Source organism: Podarcis tiliguerta, assembly GCF_965153285.1.
Source record: "Podarcis tiliguerta genome assembly, chromosome: 3".
Taxonomy (NCBI): Eukaryota; Metazoa; Chordata; class Lepidosauria; order Squamata; family Lacertidae; genus Podarcis; species Podarcis tiliguerta.
The window spans coordinates 49,549,632-49,566,547 of record NC_139536.1 but is presented as its reverse complement, the minus strand read 5'-3'; the positions used below and the strand labels follow the sequence as shown (position 1 = coordinate 49,566,547).

Genomic DNA, 16,916 nt, shown 5'->3' with positions numbered 1-16,916 from the left:
AACCATTGTGTAATTGCAGAACACCATACTGACTTCTTCTTTTAATACCAAAGGATTTTGTTTAATTTAATAAAAACTGTAATGTCTACATGACAACACATTCAGTAAATTCACCAAGCGTGTTGTAGAAAAACATAATATTCAACATAAGTAAGAGGTAAGGATTGGATTACTAGACTTAATTCTAATCTAAACGAATGGATGATGTGAGCCCTAGTCCATAAAAGAGTATGCAATAATATATTTCAAGGCTTAAAAATGCCACAGGATTCTTGTTCTTCCTACAACAACCATGATTACCACTCTGGAAATCTAAAGTGCATAGAGCTGTTGATGAAGAATGTTCTCCCTAAACTTTACACCTACTTTTACCATTTGCCTATTACCAGCAGTACAATTGTACATCTCCCACTTACTTCACTATGGTTCAAGTGAGCAGAGTGTCTTTACGGTGCCCATGGAATGGGATTATTCCAACAAAATGCAAGGTGGTGGTGGTGGGGGTTACTTTCAATATCACACTCTTTGATATCTGACTAGATCTTAACAGCCAAGTGAACTCATACAGGGAGAAATTGTTACTGATAAACCCAGGCCATTTTAAGCTTAAAGGGTTTAAACCAGCACCTTGAATTGCTCCCAGAAGCAAATATTAGTATCCAATGAAATTGGTGCAGAACAGGCTGAACAAGAAGCATATAAACTCAATATAGTGGTACCTTGGGTTAAGAACTTAATTCGTTCTGGAGGTCTGTTCTTAATCTGAAACTGTTCTTAACCTGAAGCACCACTTTAGCTAATGGGGCCTCCCGCTGCCGCTGTGCCACCGGCATGCGATTTCTGTTCTCATCCTGAAGCAAAGTTCTTAACCCGAGGTAATATTTCTGAGTTAGTGGAGTCTGTAACCTGAAGCGTATGTAACCTGAGGTACCACTGTAATAACAACGACAAACAACAGCAATAGTAATATATAAACATTGTATTGATACGTTTATGCATTCAAAATATATTCGTTATATTGGCTGCAATCCAAATAAACAGACAAGTAGTTCTGCACTTCTGCACTCTGTCCTTGTTTTCCTTAACAGCAGTCTCCCATCTCGGACTGAAGTGAAAAACTAGCACTAGGATTTATCTATGAACAGCTTTTAATAAAGAGTGCAATGTCTGAACTATGCTTAGTTATTATGTATTGATTTATTAAATTTAGTCATCACTTTTTCAAAGCAAGTCTAAAAGCAATTTACAAAGATTTAAAAATGTAAGTCTAAAAACCTACATAACAACCACTTAAATAAGGATTAACTACTAAAAGACAAGCACCAAGACAAGTTAGAGTGTTGGACTACTCAGGTTGAAATCCCTACTCAACTATCTCATTAGGTAACCTTGGGTAAGTCACCATCTCTCAGTCTAACCTACATTATAGGGTTGTTGAAAGGCAAAAAATGGAACTGGGAGAGAATCAGGTATGTTGTATACATTTACTAACTAAAATAAAGGAATAAGCTACTATTTCACTAAGCAGTTTGCTGCTCCTGTAAGAGAACATTCACGCTTTCAGCTGAAAAATGCTCACCAATTTTTTTCTCTGCCACTGAAATACAGTTCTCAATTCTAGCTCTGAGGCTGGCTCTACTCTCTGTTGCTGCTAAGTTGTCTGGTATTTTCGGTGAATTTCTTCTAGATGATGCGTCACTTGGGTTCTGAAAGTATTCATCCATATTTCTCATAACAAGCACCCTGAAAAGTAACAATGTTGGCAGGGCTACAAAAGTTTAGTAGAGCACAAGACATCTAATATTCTCATGCTACCTCAAAACAGTGCCCAGAAACAGTTTGGGGCTAAAGGAAGTTATGATCTCACTGCATTACAGATAACAGATAAAGTTACAATCAGCAGATGCCTTCAACTGACAAAGTGACTCGTGGAACTCTCACCCCTTCATCTCTATGACATCACTTCAAATGCAGTAAGTCATTACTCATCTTCTCTCAACACTATATCACTCTAAATCAATCCAGAAAGTTTTTAAGACTACAGTGGTACCTCGGGTTAAGTAGTTAATTCGTTCCGGAGGTCCGTACTTAACCTGAAACTGTTCTTAACCTGAAGCACCACTTTAGCTAATGGGGCCTCCCGCTGCCACCGGAGCACGATTTCTGTTCTCATCCTGAAGCAAAGTTCTTAACCTCAAGCACTATTTCTGGGTTAGCGGAGTCTGTAACCTGAAGCGTATGTAACCCGAGGTACCACTGTACTTATTCCCACATTAAGTAGTCCACTACCACAAAATAATAGTTATACAAATAAACATCCACACAAAATGACTCCAAATGTACACACACACAAAACAGCCAATACAGAAATATTCAAACCTAACAGTTATGGCCCCTCACTATAGCCTCTGCCAAGTTAGACAGCATGATCAAAGGTCCCGGAACTTTTGCATGACTGCAAAATAGTGGAAGCCAGAGAAGGTAGCCTGTTGTGGTCTATTGCCTGTCTGACTCTACAATAAATATTGCTGCAAACACACTGTCTGTGGGTAAATGGTTAAGGAATCACTCTCAATTCGGAGTTTTAGTGCTTCTAGTCTCACGGCCCTCTGAACTGATCTTTTGCCCTCTGAACTGATCTACAATTTTGTTTTCTACAAAACCAATTACTGAATGTTATTAGCCATACAGAATATGATGTATGGTAGAATGGGATGCTAATGACCAATACCAAGATGAAGGTCCACTAGGCTTGCATGTTGAGCACACTGCTTTATGGAAGTGAATCAAGGGCAACTTACAGCTGTCAGGCGTGATCCCTCGATGCCTTCCATGTGGGCTGTGTCAGGAAGATTTGGGGCCTCACATGGCAGGACCAAGTCTCAAACAAAGATGTGCTCTCCCAAGCCCACATTCCCAGCATGTTTGCACTTCTGTCTCAGCAATGTTTACACTGCCATGGTCATGTGCACGGAATGGAAGATGGCAGGATCCCCAAGGACATGCTCTACAGGGAGCTGGCTTCAGGCACCATACCTGTTGGCAGACCAACCCTCTTTGCAAATATGCTTACAAACGTGACATGAAGTCTGACAACATTGACCCAGCAGTATAGAAATCCATTGCAAATGAGCACAGTGCCTGGAGACAGACAGTCAGGTTGTGTATCCACAACAGTGACCAGAGGAGGAATGACCACTGGGAGGAGTGCAGTGAGAAGAAATGCCATGGTGCACCCATAGTAGCAAAACCAGACACCTTCATCTGCCCCACCTGCACATGTCTGTCCTATAATCCATCTCTACAACCACAGCGGGCACCGTAACTCTTCAACAGTTTGACTTTACCCCCAAAGGCTCAATCTCCCATAGTCTCCTGAGATAGATGGATGCTGACAATTAGCTATAGATGTAAGCTTTGACTTGTTTGAACACATAAACTCAAACGTGCAAATAACTCGCTTTCTCACGTAGTGTAAAATAAGCATTGTCCCTAGCTAGGCAGGAAGCACCGCTTGAGAAACCCAAATTGATAGCTTGTTTCCAGCTCAAGGACAGTTATTTTATATTTACAAATAAATAAATAAACTGAGCATGCTCCTTACATCTTTCAATTGCATGGGTGGGGGCTGTTTACAACTGGCAGAAGCTTATAATTGTTGCGAGAAATGCAAATTAAGCCTGACTTATAGCTATTGGCTCTTTTAGTACTATGGAATGTTAATTGCCTTTGTTTTGGTTTTTTCTACTGTGTTTATTGCCATTATCACTTAACCACAAACATAACATTCTTGAATGCCAAATTGGTCACCATTATCTCCTCTTTTTATAGTTGTTTATTTTCATAGTTTGTTAATTTGTGGAGCGTAGGATACTCTTCTATTTTCCCAAAAATTGTCTCAATGCCAGGCCAAGAAGAACTATCAAGTTCTTCTCAGGCTTTCTTTAGGATCTAAAAAGTGGACACTAAAGCATGTTAGAAACCAATTCTCAATTTAGATACAAATTGCAGGTAACTTTTATGTCCCTTATACTGTGCTCATAACTTGAAGCCTAAATATTTCACTATGAAGAACAAAGTTCCAATTTAACCAGAGCTCCTATAGTGCTTTAATTTAACAACCAACTAGAGCTTGATGAGGGGAGCCACATTTGTTTATTTATATGCCTAACCCATTCATGTCTAAAGCAAAGTGGGGTGGCTTAACTTTTACAATTAAAATGTGTGTGCAAGGGAGCTCCCCTTCCTTATCTCAATGTGGTATAGTGGTTAGAGTCTCAGACTAGAATCTGGGAGACCAGGGTTCAAGTCCCCATTCAGCCATGATGCTCATTGGGTGACCTTGGGCCAGTCACTGCCTCTCAGCCTGACCTATCTCACAGGGCTGTTGTGAAGATTCAATGCGGGGGAGCCACCTTGAGCTCCTTTAGAAAAAGGTGTGTTATAAATACAATAAAATAAATTTGTGCCCTGTTGCCTGTAGCACTTTCATTTATTATTCAAGAACTAAGCCAGGAGACATTCCTGCAGCAACAAAGCACAGGGGGGTAAGGGAGAGGAAAGCATTAATTAAGTTGCCTTCATGCTCATTTTGCTATAAAATATAGGTCTCCATCACCCACTTTAGAGGCAAACAGGTCACAGCTAAATAGGGCAGGTAAGAATCGAAAAGGTCCAACTATTTTTGTTATATTTGGAGATGGGGTTACAGAAAGAACTGCAGTGATTAAATATGGAAGAGAAGTTCATGAGAAGTCCACCCTCTTTTTCTTAAGGGGTCTTTAAATACATGCCAGGGGAAAAGGTTTAATGCCAAAGTGGAAGTGAATTACAGTGGTGCCTTGCAAGACGAAATTAATTCGTTCTGCGAATTTTTTCGTCTTGTGAATTTTTTCGTCTTGCGAAGCACCGCTGTGTATTGACGGTTTCCCATAGGAATGCATTGGTGGTTTTTTTAAAAAGCCACAAGACGTTTCGTCTTGCGAAGCAAGCCCATAGGGAAATCCGTCTTGCGAAGCAACTCAGAAAATGAAAAACTCTTTCGTCTTGCGAGTTTTCCGTCTTCCGAGGCATTCATCTTGCGAGGTACCACTGTACATCAGTAGACAGGACCACTACTGGCAGAGCTTCCCAGTGGTAGGTCAGGCCATGTGAAGAAGGGAGAGTTGGCCAGTCGGTCCACCCCCACCCCCGTGTGGGTGTTTGTCTATCCTTTCTTCTACTTTTTTGCTGCCACTAGGTGGGTGTTGCTTTCCCCCACCCCACCCTGGCTGCCTTCACCAAGCAGCTGAAAATTCCCTTGTCTTCTTCACATTTAACTCTTAAGATGTTACTCATGCCTTACAAAAAGAAACCTGAGGTCATTTAAGACAAGGTTGGTACCTCAAACCATCACCTTTATATGGCCAGATAGTTACTGTCCTTGAGTTCTGTTACAGTTCAGTGTATGTATGGATAGCTCAGTTGGTTAGAGCATGGTACGCCAAGGTTGCAGGCTTCCACCTGCACAGCAGTGGGCACAGCCGTCCACGTTTGAATTGTTTCAGCAGCCAAGTAGTATGCACTCTTTGCTTAAGAAATGCAACAATCATAAAACAGGAAACTCAGTTTAAATCAGTGGTTTAAAATTAATATTTTGTTCTCAGCTAGTTAAATTGCCTCCATCTTTCCTGGAGTACATTCTTTATACTTTGTGGTTTGCTACTATTTTCCTATATGTGTAACAGCCCACTCAGCTGCATGCTCTATTTTTCTGTTAATGAATGCCTGTCCTTTACTATATGCAGACGGAAAAGGCATGTTTGAGCAAATAATTGCATCCAACCCTCAAGTGCCAATATTAATGCACTTGAGCATTTATATTATTCATTTACATTTCTATTCCTTGAAACTCAAGGAGGCAGAGGATACCTGGTTCTCCCCCTCCTAATCTGATCCTCACAACAATCCTGTGGGGCAGGTCAGACTATGATTACTTACGGTAGTACTGCATGTTCAGCCTAATAGCTTGTTGTTAGAAAGGCCCTTTTTCAACCTTCCAGTCAAAGCCTCCTTGTTAATAGTACTAATAGCATTACATCTCCACAAGTGCTGTTCTGCATTACAGATCAAAGGCAATTCCTCCTATTTGAATTTTTTATGAGGGTTTCTGATACTCAGGCACGCTGGAATATTGTGTGGCGTCTTTTCATGTGCATCATGTATGTGAAAACTTTTTTTTCTGCATGTAAGTCCTGTGATGTGGAAGTACCTTCTGTATGCCATTTTGTACACTGAATAAACTTAATATATAGCTGAACTGTAACTGTATTATTAGGGAAGGCCTTTTTTAAAGAAAATGAAGTTAACATTTTAAAAACAGCATTTGGTTTAAGAGGACAGCCTTTCATTTATGATTCTATCTTTGTTTTACACTGGTACTTTGATATAACAGTGCCATGTGCTAACAAGGTATTATTACACCAATCCTAGAGTACCTTCTAAATATCTCAACACAACTGGTTAAGTTGTGAGTAGAAAATCCTGGTGGAGAACTGAAGTACCTGTATTTAGTTGAAGCTTTCCTCGCCCGCCCGCCCCCCCCCCCCCAAAAAAGAGATTTTTGCCAATGACAGTTAAGGATGGGTTTTACCCTCCTACACACATTTTTCTGAGTGTGAAAATATTAGATGAAAGAACGAACAGAAACAGCCAACATTTCTCAGTAATTTGTGTACTGCGTGGAAGATCAGTCCATTAATATAATCCAACTGTAATCAGCATGGCAAACTATAATGAATCCTTTGGAGCAGACTTCCTCAAAGTCCCTTTGAAACCAGCAAGTTTTCATTAAAGGGAATGCAAGTGTGGAGCACTGCTCATTTGACCATAACAGTGAACTCAGAGGGAGTTGCTCTGGCTGGGGGATAGTGACATTGGGGAAAAACCTACGTCATAGTTTTGCTATGAGAACAAAAGGGGGAAGGCAATATATACTGTCTGAAGCTTCTTGGAGGAAAGGTGAAATATCCATACTTCTGAATAAATAAAACAACCCCTTTCATCTCAAGCTATTTTTGTGGTAAAATTCCACCGCTAAAAAGGTGCATTCCTATCCATGGAAGAAAATACACTGGTATCCATGGGTAGAGTTCTAGCAGCTTTATTTTAGGAATGAAACTGCCTATCAAAGGAAAAATACCCTGGAAATAAGCAACCAAGGGAAAACATCCCTTTTAACAAATTGTTAAAGAACCATTGAATTTGTTAATACTTTGAAGCTGCAACCCTATACATACGTATGCAAAGGGATTTATTTCTGAGTAGAACTGTATAGCAGGCGCTGAATTGTACAAGAAATCTAGCTCTATTTTTTCTTCTTCTGATTTAATGATACTATACCTAGAAACTGTGTTTCAAGGCCCAGGCAGAATCTGGCAAGGAGTAAGAAATCCTTATCAGCAGCAATCCTTAGCAGTCTAGTGGTTTAAACAAATCCACATTTGATTACCCAACATTAAATAATGCACAGAACAGAGTAAATATACTAAAGGAAACACCTGCAGAAATGATTTACAAAACTAGTTTGAAAGAAAAGTTATTTGAGAAAGAATTAACTCAGAGGCAGAAGAAAAGCATGTGGTCACTCCTTCCTACAATTTGCTTAAGGTAAAGGTAAAGGTACCCCTGCCCGTACAGGCCAGGCTTGCCAGACTCTAGGGTTGTGCACTCATCTCACTCTAGAGGCCGGGAGTCAGCGCTGTTCGCAGACACTTCCGGGTCACGTAGCCAGCGTGACAAGCTGCATCTGGCAAGCCAGCGCAGCACACGGAACGCCGTTTACCTTCCCGCTAGTAAGCGGTTCCTATTTATCTACTTGCACCCGGGGGTGCTTTCGAACTGCTAGGTTGGCAGGCGCTGGGACCGAGCAACGGGAGCACACCCTGCCGCAGGGATTCGAACCGCCAACCTTTCGATCGGCAAGTCCTAGGCGCTGAGGCTTTTACCCACAGCACCACCCGCGTCCCATTACAATTTGCTTAGTTCTCAGCAAAATAGGTGGTTGTGGGTGGGTGTGAGTGAGGTCTGTTTTTACACCAGCTATTGGATCCATAAAGCAACTTGTGCAAATGGAAAAACATTTCTGCTCTGATATCAACACAAATAGCATCAGCAGCCACACAATTCTGAAGGATCATGCAATTCCAGAAGCAGATCAGAAGTAGGAGATAAGAATAGGATTGGGTTGGATTGTTTACAGTTCAGCAACCAGCAGAGGGAGTACAAAAGTCTAAATTATACTTATTTGTTTAAACTGGCATTTTGAAATAAACATAAGAATGTTTTGTACACAATGTACAAAAGTATGGAGCGCGTTCTAAGAAAAAATGCTGTTTTGGGGGGGGGAAGAACTAGGAAAAGTGTGCGTGCAGGGACTATTAGCAGATTATATGCCTTATCTACAATCCAGCATACATTAAAAGTCCTATTAAGCCTGGTTTAATGCAATATTTTCCAGAAGTCACATTGAAATCAGTGGGACTTACACCCATGTAAGCGTGAATAGGATTGAAACACCAGAAAATTCACAATTCCAACATTTCAATAGGATTTTGAACAAATTTCTGTGCACAGAACTGTAGTCTTTGTTTTTGTTTTAATAACCATGCATGAACAATTTTGAAGCATCTGGAAGTCAAAGTGAATATTTCCCCAAATAAATGAAGATTGCAAGCACTATGTCACTGTTAATAAAACAGAAACAGTTTTCCGAACATGTACAGAAAAGTGACACCCTTTAATTTTTAATAAATAAATTTAATTATCTGTGTGATATTATTTGCTCTAAATACTTTGCAAGTTATTTGCTGATACGTCTTTATTTTTTATTACTCGGAATCTTAAGCATCATGAGCAGAGTATGGCTTGTGGAATGGTGACATCCAACCTTCTCCTTCCTGTTGCAGTTCGCTGTGACCCCTGAAAGGTTGCAACATTTGAGGACAGGGCAGGAGGACAAGGAATCAGCAGAAATCAGACAAACGCTTGATTGAATCTAAGCAACATGCTGCACCACTTTTTTCTCATATGTCAGTATGCAAAGGTAAAATCTGCCAGGCACTGCAACTGAACAGTTTGCCATTAGGAGTCATCCCTGGGAAGGGTCGGATCAGGAGCCTCCACCCCCCCACCCCAGACCTGAACATGGTTGGGCTTAAAACTGTGAACAGGGCATGGATGTGCACACAAGTCCTACCCCTGTCTCCAGGAATATGGGTTCCATTTGAGACCACCTTGTGTTTAGCATGGATTATAAGTAATGGTTTCTAAGTGGATTCAACTGAACAGGCTTAGAAATCTATTTGCAACCAAAAACCTGATAAGGTAAAGTTTCAGTTAGAAACACATGATGGTCTAAAATGAATCCTGTAGACCTTGGAGTGGGTGCACGCCCATATGCCCCGGTCCTGACACCAGTTTTAAGCCCACCTGTGCTCAGGCAAATACCTAAGCAGGACTAGTGTGATTTGCCTTAGGCCCCAGAGTCCCCAGGGACAGCCCTGTTTGCACTGATAGTTAAGAAAACAGCAGCACCTTGAAATACTGAAACAGCATGAAGTCAATACCAGGGTGGACTTCTTCTGCACATGCCCTAAATTAAAAATGAATAAAACAAGTGAAACACTCTTTCTGTCTTTGTAAATGCTGACCTTATTTAAAAAGCAAGATCATCATTAAATCATATGGGAAGCGTTAACTGGCATTTAATTCCCGGGGGGAAAGCCATCTTTTGAAAATTAGTGTGCTTCAACATCCATGCAGTTATGCTTGACAATAATCCAGTTCCTAAGATTCCCATAAATGTTTCATAAAGAAATGGCTTCTATGTGTCAAATTTAACTCTATTGTTTTAACAACATTTAAAGGAGCATGTGCCAATCACACAGAAATGTTTATGGAACTCGCTTGAAATCTTTTAATGTTATTGTAAATACAGTCAAATTTGCCTTAATTTAACAGTACTTTAGGGATGCGGGTGGCGCTGTGGGTTAAACCACAGAGCCTAGGGCTTGCCGATCAGAAGGTCACCACGATGGGGTGAGCTCCTGTTGCTCAGTCCCTGCTCCTGCCAACCTAGCAGTTCGAAAGCACGTCAAAGTGCAAGTAGATAAACAGGTACCGCTCTGGCGGGAAGGTAAACAGCGTTTCCGTGCGCTGCTCTGGTTCGCTGGCCACATGACCCGGAAGAGGTACACCAGCTCCCTCGGCCAGTAAAGCGAGATGAACGCCGCCAATAAAGCGAGATGAGCGCTGCAACTCCAGAGTCGGCCACGACTGGACCTAATGGTCAGGGGTCCCTTTACCTTTACTTTACTTAACAGTACTTTATATTATGCAAGTTTTAACTCAGAGATTTAATTTTCAGCAGAAGAATGGAAACTGGACATTTTACTTAGACCACCTGGACAGCAAAGAAGCAAGTTGTGTGATAAGCAATGGTTAGTTGCTAACAAGCCAAATTTAGGACCGCAATACCTGAAGGACTGCCTCTCCCGATCCTGAACTCTGTCTTCATCATATGAGGCCCTTCTCCGTGCACCTCTTCCACATGAGTTCTGGAGGGTGGCAACACAATAATGGACCTTCTCTTTAGTGCCCCCCCCCCCCGCATTTGTGGAATGCTCTTCCCAGAGAGGTTTGCTTGGTATCTTCTTTTTTTTAGGCACCAGGCAAAAACATTCCTCTTCAACCAGGCCTCTGGCTTATTAATATTCTATTCTCAGAGGTTTTCAACTTTTTTGAGTCCACAGCTCCCTTGACCACTTGTCCATCCATTCCCAACAGCAAGGTCTGGTGGACTGGTTGTCTGCCTGCCTGCCTGCTTGCTTACTCTGAGGCCGCCAAAGCTTCTGGCAACCAGCACACCCTGGCCAGCCCCAGAGGCATCATTTGTCTGTGGAGCTTGCAGCCAGGGCTGCTGCAACAAACGGCTGTGCAAGCCTTTGGGAGGCAGAGACACGAGAGGGCATCAGAGCACCGCAGGAAAGAGGGATAGAGGCCAGTGTTGCCCGCAGCACCCTGACCATCTTTCAAGGCACCCAAGGATGCCACGACACAGTGGTTGAAAACCACTGCTATGGGCTTTTAAATGTATCTGTGGAAAGGGGGGTTATTGTTTTACTGTTTGGATTTACTTCTTTTTATCCTGTATTTTATTCTGTGAACCACCCTGAGATCTTATGTTGAAGAGTGCTATATAAAACTAATTAATAATAATAATAATAATAGGACTCACTGCAGCTTGTCCACATAGCATTAAACTATGGTTAAACATTATGTGAGAACCCTGTCTGTAGAGCATCTAGTATCAGCAGTTCCAAATGCACTGCCCACAGGAAATAAGAGACATTTTCAAAACAGTGACTCTGTTGGGAAGACAACCGTCAATAGTTTGCTCAGCGTGGCACAACAGAAGTAAAACTGTGCAACAACATCTTAAAATGTTGCAATTTTAAGAGCATAGCTACATCACTCGGTTTCACATGCTCTGTCACTGAAAGTAATGTATCTTAATCACTAAACTAACCCTCACCACTTTACCAAAACAAATTAGTGCTAAGGAAGATATGTTTACCTTAAAGTCAATATAAAAAAGCAGGGAGGTATGGTAGTGGTCAGGTTAAGGGAAAATATTTATTTAAATACAAGCAAAGGATATTATGGGACAGTCTGAAACCAGACTGTCTTTCAGAAGAAGAAATCAGGAAATGGGGTGTTTCCAACATTACAAAAAAACTATAATCTCAAAGAGGCATCTCATTCTGCTCAATTTTTATGAAAAGCACCAAATTATTTGATGTGTGCATGTGAAAAGGGATACACTGGTAAAATTGCATCTACACATTTGTTTCTTTCATTTCTAGCCCACCCTACAGCTGAGCTCATGGGGTTCACAACCGATCTAAAATGAAATAAAACAATCAGAAAAACACATCCAACAATGCAAAAACAACAGTGGCAGAAGACAATTATTCAACTTAAAATGTATTGCTACAATCTCCACGCTTCTCTGGACAGGGGTGCATTCCTGGGGCCCAGACCTCACCCTGACTTAGTCTATTTTGGAAGGAAGTCAGTTGAGGTGTGTGGTGTTTTATAACATTTGAGTTTATCTACAAGTAAACAGCGACACATATAGAGGTAGACCTTAAACACTCCCACAGACAACCCACCCACGTGCTTACAGAGCCCAAACCTCAAATATCTGCCTCTTCTTCTGTATACCACTTGAAAATATCAGGCTGTCCCATATGTACAGACAAATTTAGCTGGTGGGGACACAGGGGAAACATATGAATGTAAGGAAATGCGAATCATCAACATATATAATCCAGAAATCTCCCTAACAAAACTGCTAAAAGAGTCTCCAGCTACATTTCTGGTTCTATGTATCTTCTCCTGTCCAAATCCCCCAGTCTCACAACATTATTCAGCATTTTTTTATTTAAAGAATGACAAGTATTATTGTTATTTGTACGCATGTAGATATTACATAATGACTTAGTATTAGAATAAGGGGAGGCAAACTGCAACTAAACAAACTGTAATAAATTATTTCAAAATGTTTTGTTGCTAGTACCTAACACTTGAAGCATTTAGCTAAAATCTATCCTGTTAACAGATGTTGGACATGTAAAAGAAGGTGTGGATTACATGCATGTATGCCGGAGATGAGATATGTAGAATGTGAAAAGTTATTCTGTACTATTAAATTCCATCCAAGTATTATTGGGATATCTCAACCAAATCATATTCCTTTAGTTATTAAGAGCAACCAAGATGTTGTCAGCTATGAAATGGCAACCTGATAAAATTCTCACTGAAAGAAAATGATTCAGCAACTTTCAGATTTGGTAAAGTTAAAAGATGGACATCGAACATGACTCCCCAGTTGGTAAAGTGAAATAAATGTTTAAGTTGGAATTATTTTACACTTTTTCACTGCTAATAAATGACTAGAATCAATTATCTATTTTACTTATAAAGATTTTGTAAAAGGGTTTAAATATTATTTTACCTATTTAAAGTGATCTATTACACATATAACATAAATCTATAAGCACAGAATTAAAGGAACATAATTCTATATAAAGAAGTTAATTTGAATACAGTGAATGTATTTATAATGTTAACGTTTGCTATTACATGAAGCATTAAAAAAGACAAAAGAAATGTAGTAAGAGACACAATGTAGATACAGTGTAGAAAATATACCAATGGTTGCAGAGTTATCACAACCCCCACAAGTAAGCAAATAATTGGAAGCAAAAAGGAAAGGTTCAAATTAGCCAGAATGCCTTGTGACCCAGCACAAGTTATTGTGCTGAATCCCTACAAAGCTGTGGGGTAGGAGAGACTGAAGCAGGGAGGCCAAATTTTTCCTTTACTCACATTTCTCCCAACTTCTTCCCCTTTTTAACAGGTTTTTCTCCTGCGGTGGGTAACTTCCAATCCTCTTTTAGGAGGAAAATAGCTTTAAGAATCAGTTGAAGGAAACACAGGAGAAAGGGTTATTCACACATAAACTTGAGTCCGGAATAACCCAATCCTGAAAGTCCAGTATGGCCCTGAAACTCATTTCAAGTTACACATTCCTTTTAACCCTCATGCAAAGCATTTCCAAGGTGGTGAAGGGAGGTGGGAAACCAAGAAGTGGTGGCCATTCATGGCTTTCCAGCCAAATGCATGTGGAACCCTTCATAACCTTGTTAATTCATCTATTTTGTCACACCATGTGCTCTTCTTCCCTCAAAACTGCCTATGATTTTAATCACAAGTCCCCACTCCACCGCCCATCACATTTTATGGGATCTCTACTGTCATGCTTTTTTCCCCCAAAACTTTTTTAAAAAAATATGCAACTATTTGCAACCCTTCCCATGTGTTTCACACTCAAAGAGCCTGAGAGGGCAGAAGCAAACTAATAATCCCATTTACATTTTCCCTAAAGCGGTCAGCGAACACTTGTACAGATTTCCCAAATAAATTACAAATAAATAAACATTAAAATGGGAAGTTTGTAAGGGAAGTTGTGTTCCATATAAACTTTGGGAGATCTATCTAAATAGCCATCTAGTCACTATAAATAAATGGGGGATACGTTATGGGTCCAATAATGAAGATGAACTATCAACATCTTCACAATGAGAAGATCATTCAACAGATCACGCACCTGTGCGTGAAGTGTGAAGTGATGACAACCCCCTAATTCTGTTTTCGCCACAATTACCAATATACTTTTAAATCAGGTTGCCATAGAAATAGAAACTATACACTACCCCGATTACTCAAGAATGAAGATTTGTTATGTGTTAAATGGTAGAACACAATTTTTGTTTTTATATGCCTCTGCTAGTATGTGGCAGGTTAATATTATTCCATGTTCATCCATTTTTCATTTGTTAACTTCCAAGACCTACGACTGTCCTAAGTCCTAGTAAATCTTGGTCACTTGACAGGACTATTCCACGTCATTTGTCTACTTCAGGTTCCATACCATTCAAGTTCCTGCATTAAAAGAGGTGTAGTGATGGGGCCCATGGAAGAGCCTTTTCAGTGGTGGCTCCACATCTGTGGAATGACCCCACTGAGGTGCATTTCACCCCAACTATGATGTTTTTTTCAGGTGCCAAGTAAAAACCCACCTTTTTAGTGGCTGATGGGTTAAACAATTCTTATGGTGTTTTTAAATATGCTATTCATGTAATTATGCAAATTATTATAATGTTTTTGCTTATTGTTTTAGAGTACGTTATTTTTTGTAAACTGACCTGTGGCTATTTTTGGCAAAGGACACTGTGGAAATAGCTTTTAAAAAAAATAGTTTACCACCACATCACAAATGTGTTCAATTCTACTGAAATGTGAATCAGAGAACAAAGGAGGAAAGTGAATGCAAGAGAAAGTAACAAATGATTGTTTCTTTTTTCAATATTCCTTCCCGTAATCAACTATTCTCTGGCAATTGTACTCTGGTGTGCTTTCCTTCTTCTTGTAATGTGTTCAGCAAGAAAAATTCTGAAATCTATTGTGCTGCTTTCAACATGCCCTAGTAAAGACTGTATTGCTTGCCACAGCGTTAATAAGCAAACTTGCTCTGAAACAGGACATCCCATGTTTAAAGCATCTTCAACTGAGGGCTATGCAGTCTTGAACAGAAAGTATCCAAGGAAGACGATTTCACTTTCTTGAAGGAAGATTTCATTTTCCTGTAGGAAGCGTCCTCCCTCGCTAATCCATTCACAGTGAGCACACTGCTTCTGGTGGTGGTTTGATCTCACTCTACCTTCCTGGAATTTAAACCCATTTATTTCTCGCACTATCTTCTGACGAGCAATTGTTCCTCCTCCCTTTGTTACCCCATTCCACATCAATAGATAGGTACCACCCTCGCATCGCAGGGGCAGCAGCGCTTTATTTCTAAAAAGAGCGGCGCCTGAGACCAAGTTTCCCTGGAAGCACCCCCCCCCCGTCTCTTTTACACACACACATGGGGGGGGCACTCCCGCATCCAGACCCACCTCGCCCTCGCCCTTAAAAGCAATCAGCCGGAGAACAAAACGCGAAGCCACCTACTTGCGCTCAGGAAACACTCGGTAAACCGCCTAAAACAGCTGCCCGAAGAAGATCCATCTTCCATGTCTGGCCCTAACAAGAGCTCGGCGGAGAACGGGGGGAAAGTGGAGACGGCGCTTCTTTGTTGCTGCCGCTGCCTGCAAGCCCAGCTCCTGCCTCTGGGGCCGTCGCCACGGGCGGCCACTCTTCTTCTTCCTCCTCCTCCTCCTGTAGCTACCCGATTACAGGACCACAAGCGAGAAAAAGCCGGGCAAGGAAGCGAGGAGCCGGGAGGCGAGCGCTGCTGCCGATGACGACGCTGCCCGGCGGCGCCTTCTTGGGAGCTGGGAGCAGGATGGAAAAAGGGAGGCAGAGCCGCCGCCGCCGCCTCCTGCTTCCGCCGCTGCCGGGGAAGGCAATCAAGGCAGCTGCTGCTGCTGCTGCTGCTGCTGCCCCAACATCTCCTGCCGACGCCGTGCTTGCTTTCCCCTCTCCTTCCCTCCCGCGGGGACTGGGGAGGTGGAAGGGAGGCGAGGAGGGGAGGAACGGAGGTGGTGGCAAGGAGTGGAAGGAAGGAGAAGGGGAGGGAACGGAGGGGACTGGAGGAGTTGCTGCTGCTGCTGGGTTGGAAAAGAGGCTGCAGGAGCCTGTTCCCGCGGCTCCCGCTGCTCCTTGCGAGGCTGCGAGTGCGGCCGCAGGCAGCCCGGTCCCTTCCCGGGGAAGGAAGCCCCCCGCCGCCTCCGCCCCTCTCCTGGCCGAGGGAGTGGAGCAGGCTAGGATTGGAGCCCGGGTTTTCCCCTCCCGCCCCTGCAGCCGGGGGGGGGGGTCTGGGGGCGGGCTAAGCGCGCTTTCTCCGGGTTGGCCGTCGAGCTCCGTTCCTGCCCTTTCCGCGCGAGTTTGAGGCAGGACTTTTGCCGAGAGTCACACGGCGGGGCGGCGAGGAGGGAAGCAGAGGCAGGCGAAGGGGCCGGTTCGGTTGCTGCTGCTCCTCCGCCCCTTTCCCTGCACGCGAAGGGTGGCCGGCCGCCTTCCTCGGGTTTAGGATCCCCCGTCAAGAATCTTCTTAATATCTTGCTTTATCCCCTTTGAGGAGGAGGAGGAGTCTGCTGGCGACCCCCAGCCCTCAAACCTCGACGTTAAAGCGCGCGCCCGCGCAAACACACACAATACACCCCTTTCCTTTGGTTCCTTCTCAGCAATGCAAACATTTCTTTCTGTCTGTAAAAAAAGGCAGAGCGAGGAGCGTGGAAAAAAATAGTTCACTGCAGTGCTACTTCCAATTTCCAACCCCGGCTCGCCGCCAGAAAAACCGCCCACTGGCG

The 16,916-nt window shown here is 42.3% G+C and overlaps 1 protein-coding gene and 1 long non-coding RNA gene across 23 annotated transcripts in view; one reads left to right on the top strand and one right to left on the bottom strand.

Moving 5' to 3' along the window:
* Positions 1 to 16,916, bottom strand: part of PDE10A (phosphodiesterase 10A) — a 186,784-nt gene that overhangs the window by 72,018 nt on the left and 97,850 nt on the right. For 3 of the 22 annotated variants that reach the window (XM_083434063.1, XM_083434065.1, XM_083434050.1), the window contains exon 1: positions 15,616 to 16,693. The exons of 15 other annotated variants lie outside the window; for them this stretch is intronic. In XM_083434063.1, coding sequence (XP_083290189.1) covers positions 15,616 to 15,679 — 64 coding nt within the window. In that variant the 5' untranslated portion in view covers positions 15,680 to 16,693. Of the gene's footprint in view, positions 1 to 1,579; positions 1,914 to 15,615; positions 16,694 to 16,916 lie in introns of those variants that run through there. 4 more of the 22 variants (XM_083434062.1, XM_083434047.1, XM_083434060.1 and 1 more) reach the window with 3 other exon arrangements.
* LOC310674716 lies at positions 955 to 15,756 on the top strand. Its single transcript, XR_014509731.1, has 4 exons — positions 955 to 4,836; positions 5,103 to 7,647; positions 8,023 to 9,998; positions 10,362 to 15,756. It is a non-coding gene; the product is annotated as an uncharacterized lncRNA (long non-coding RNA).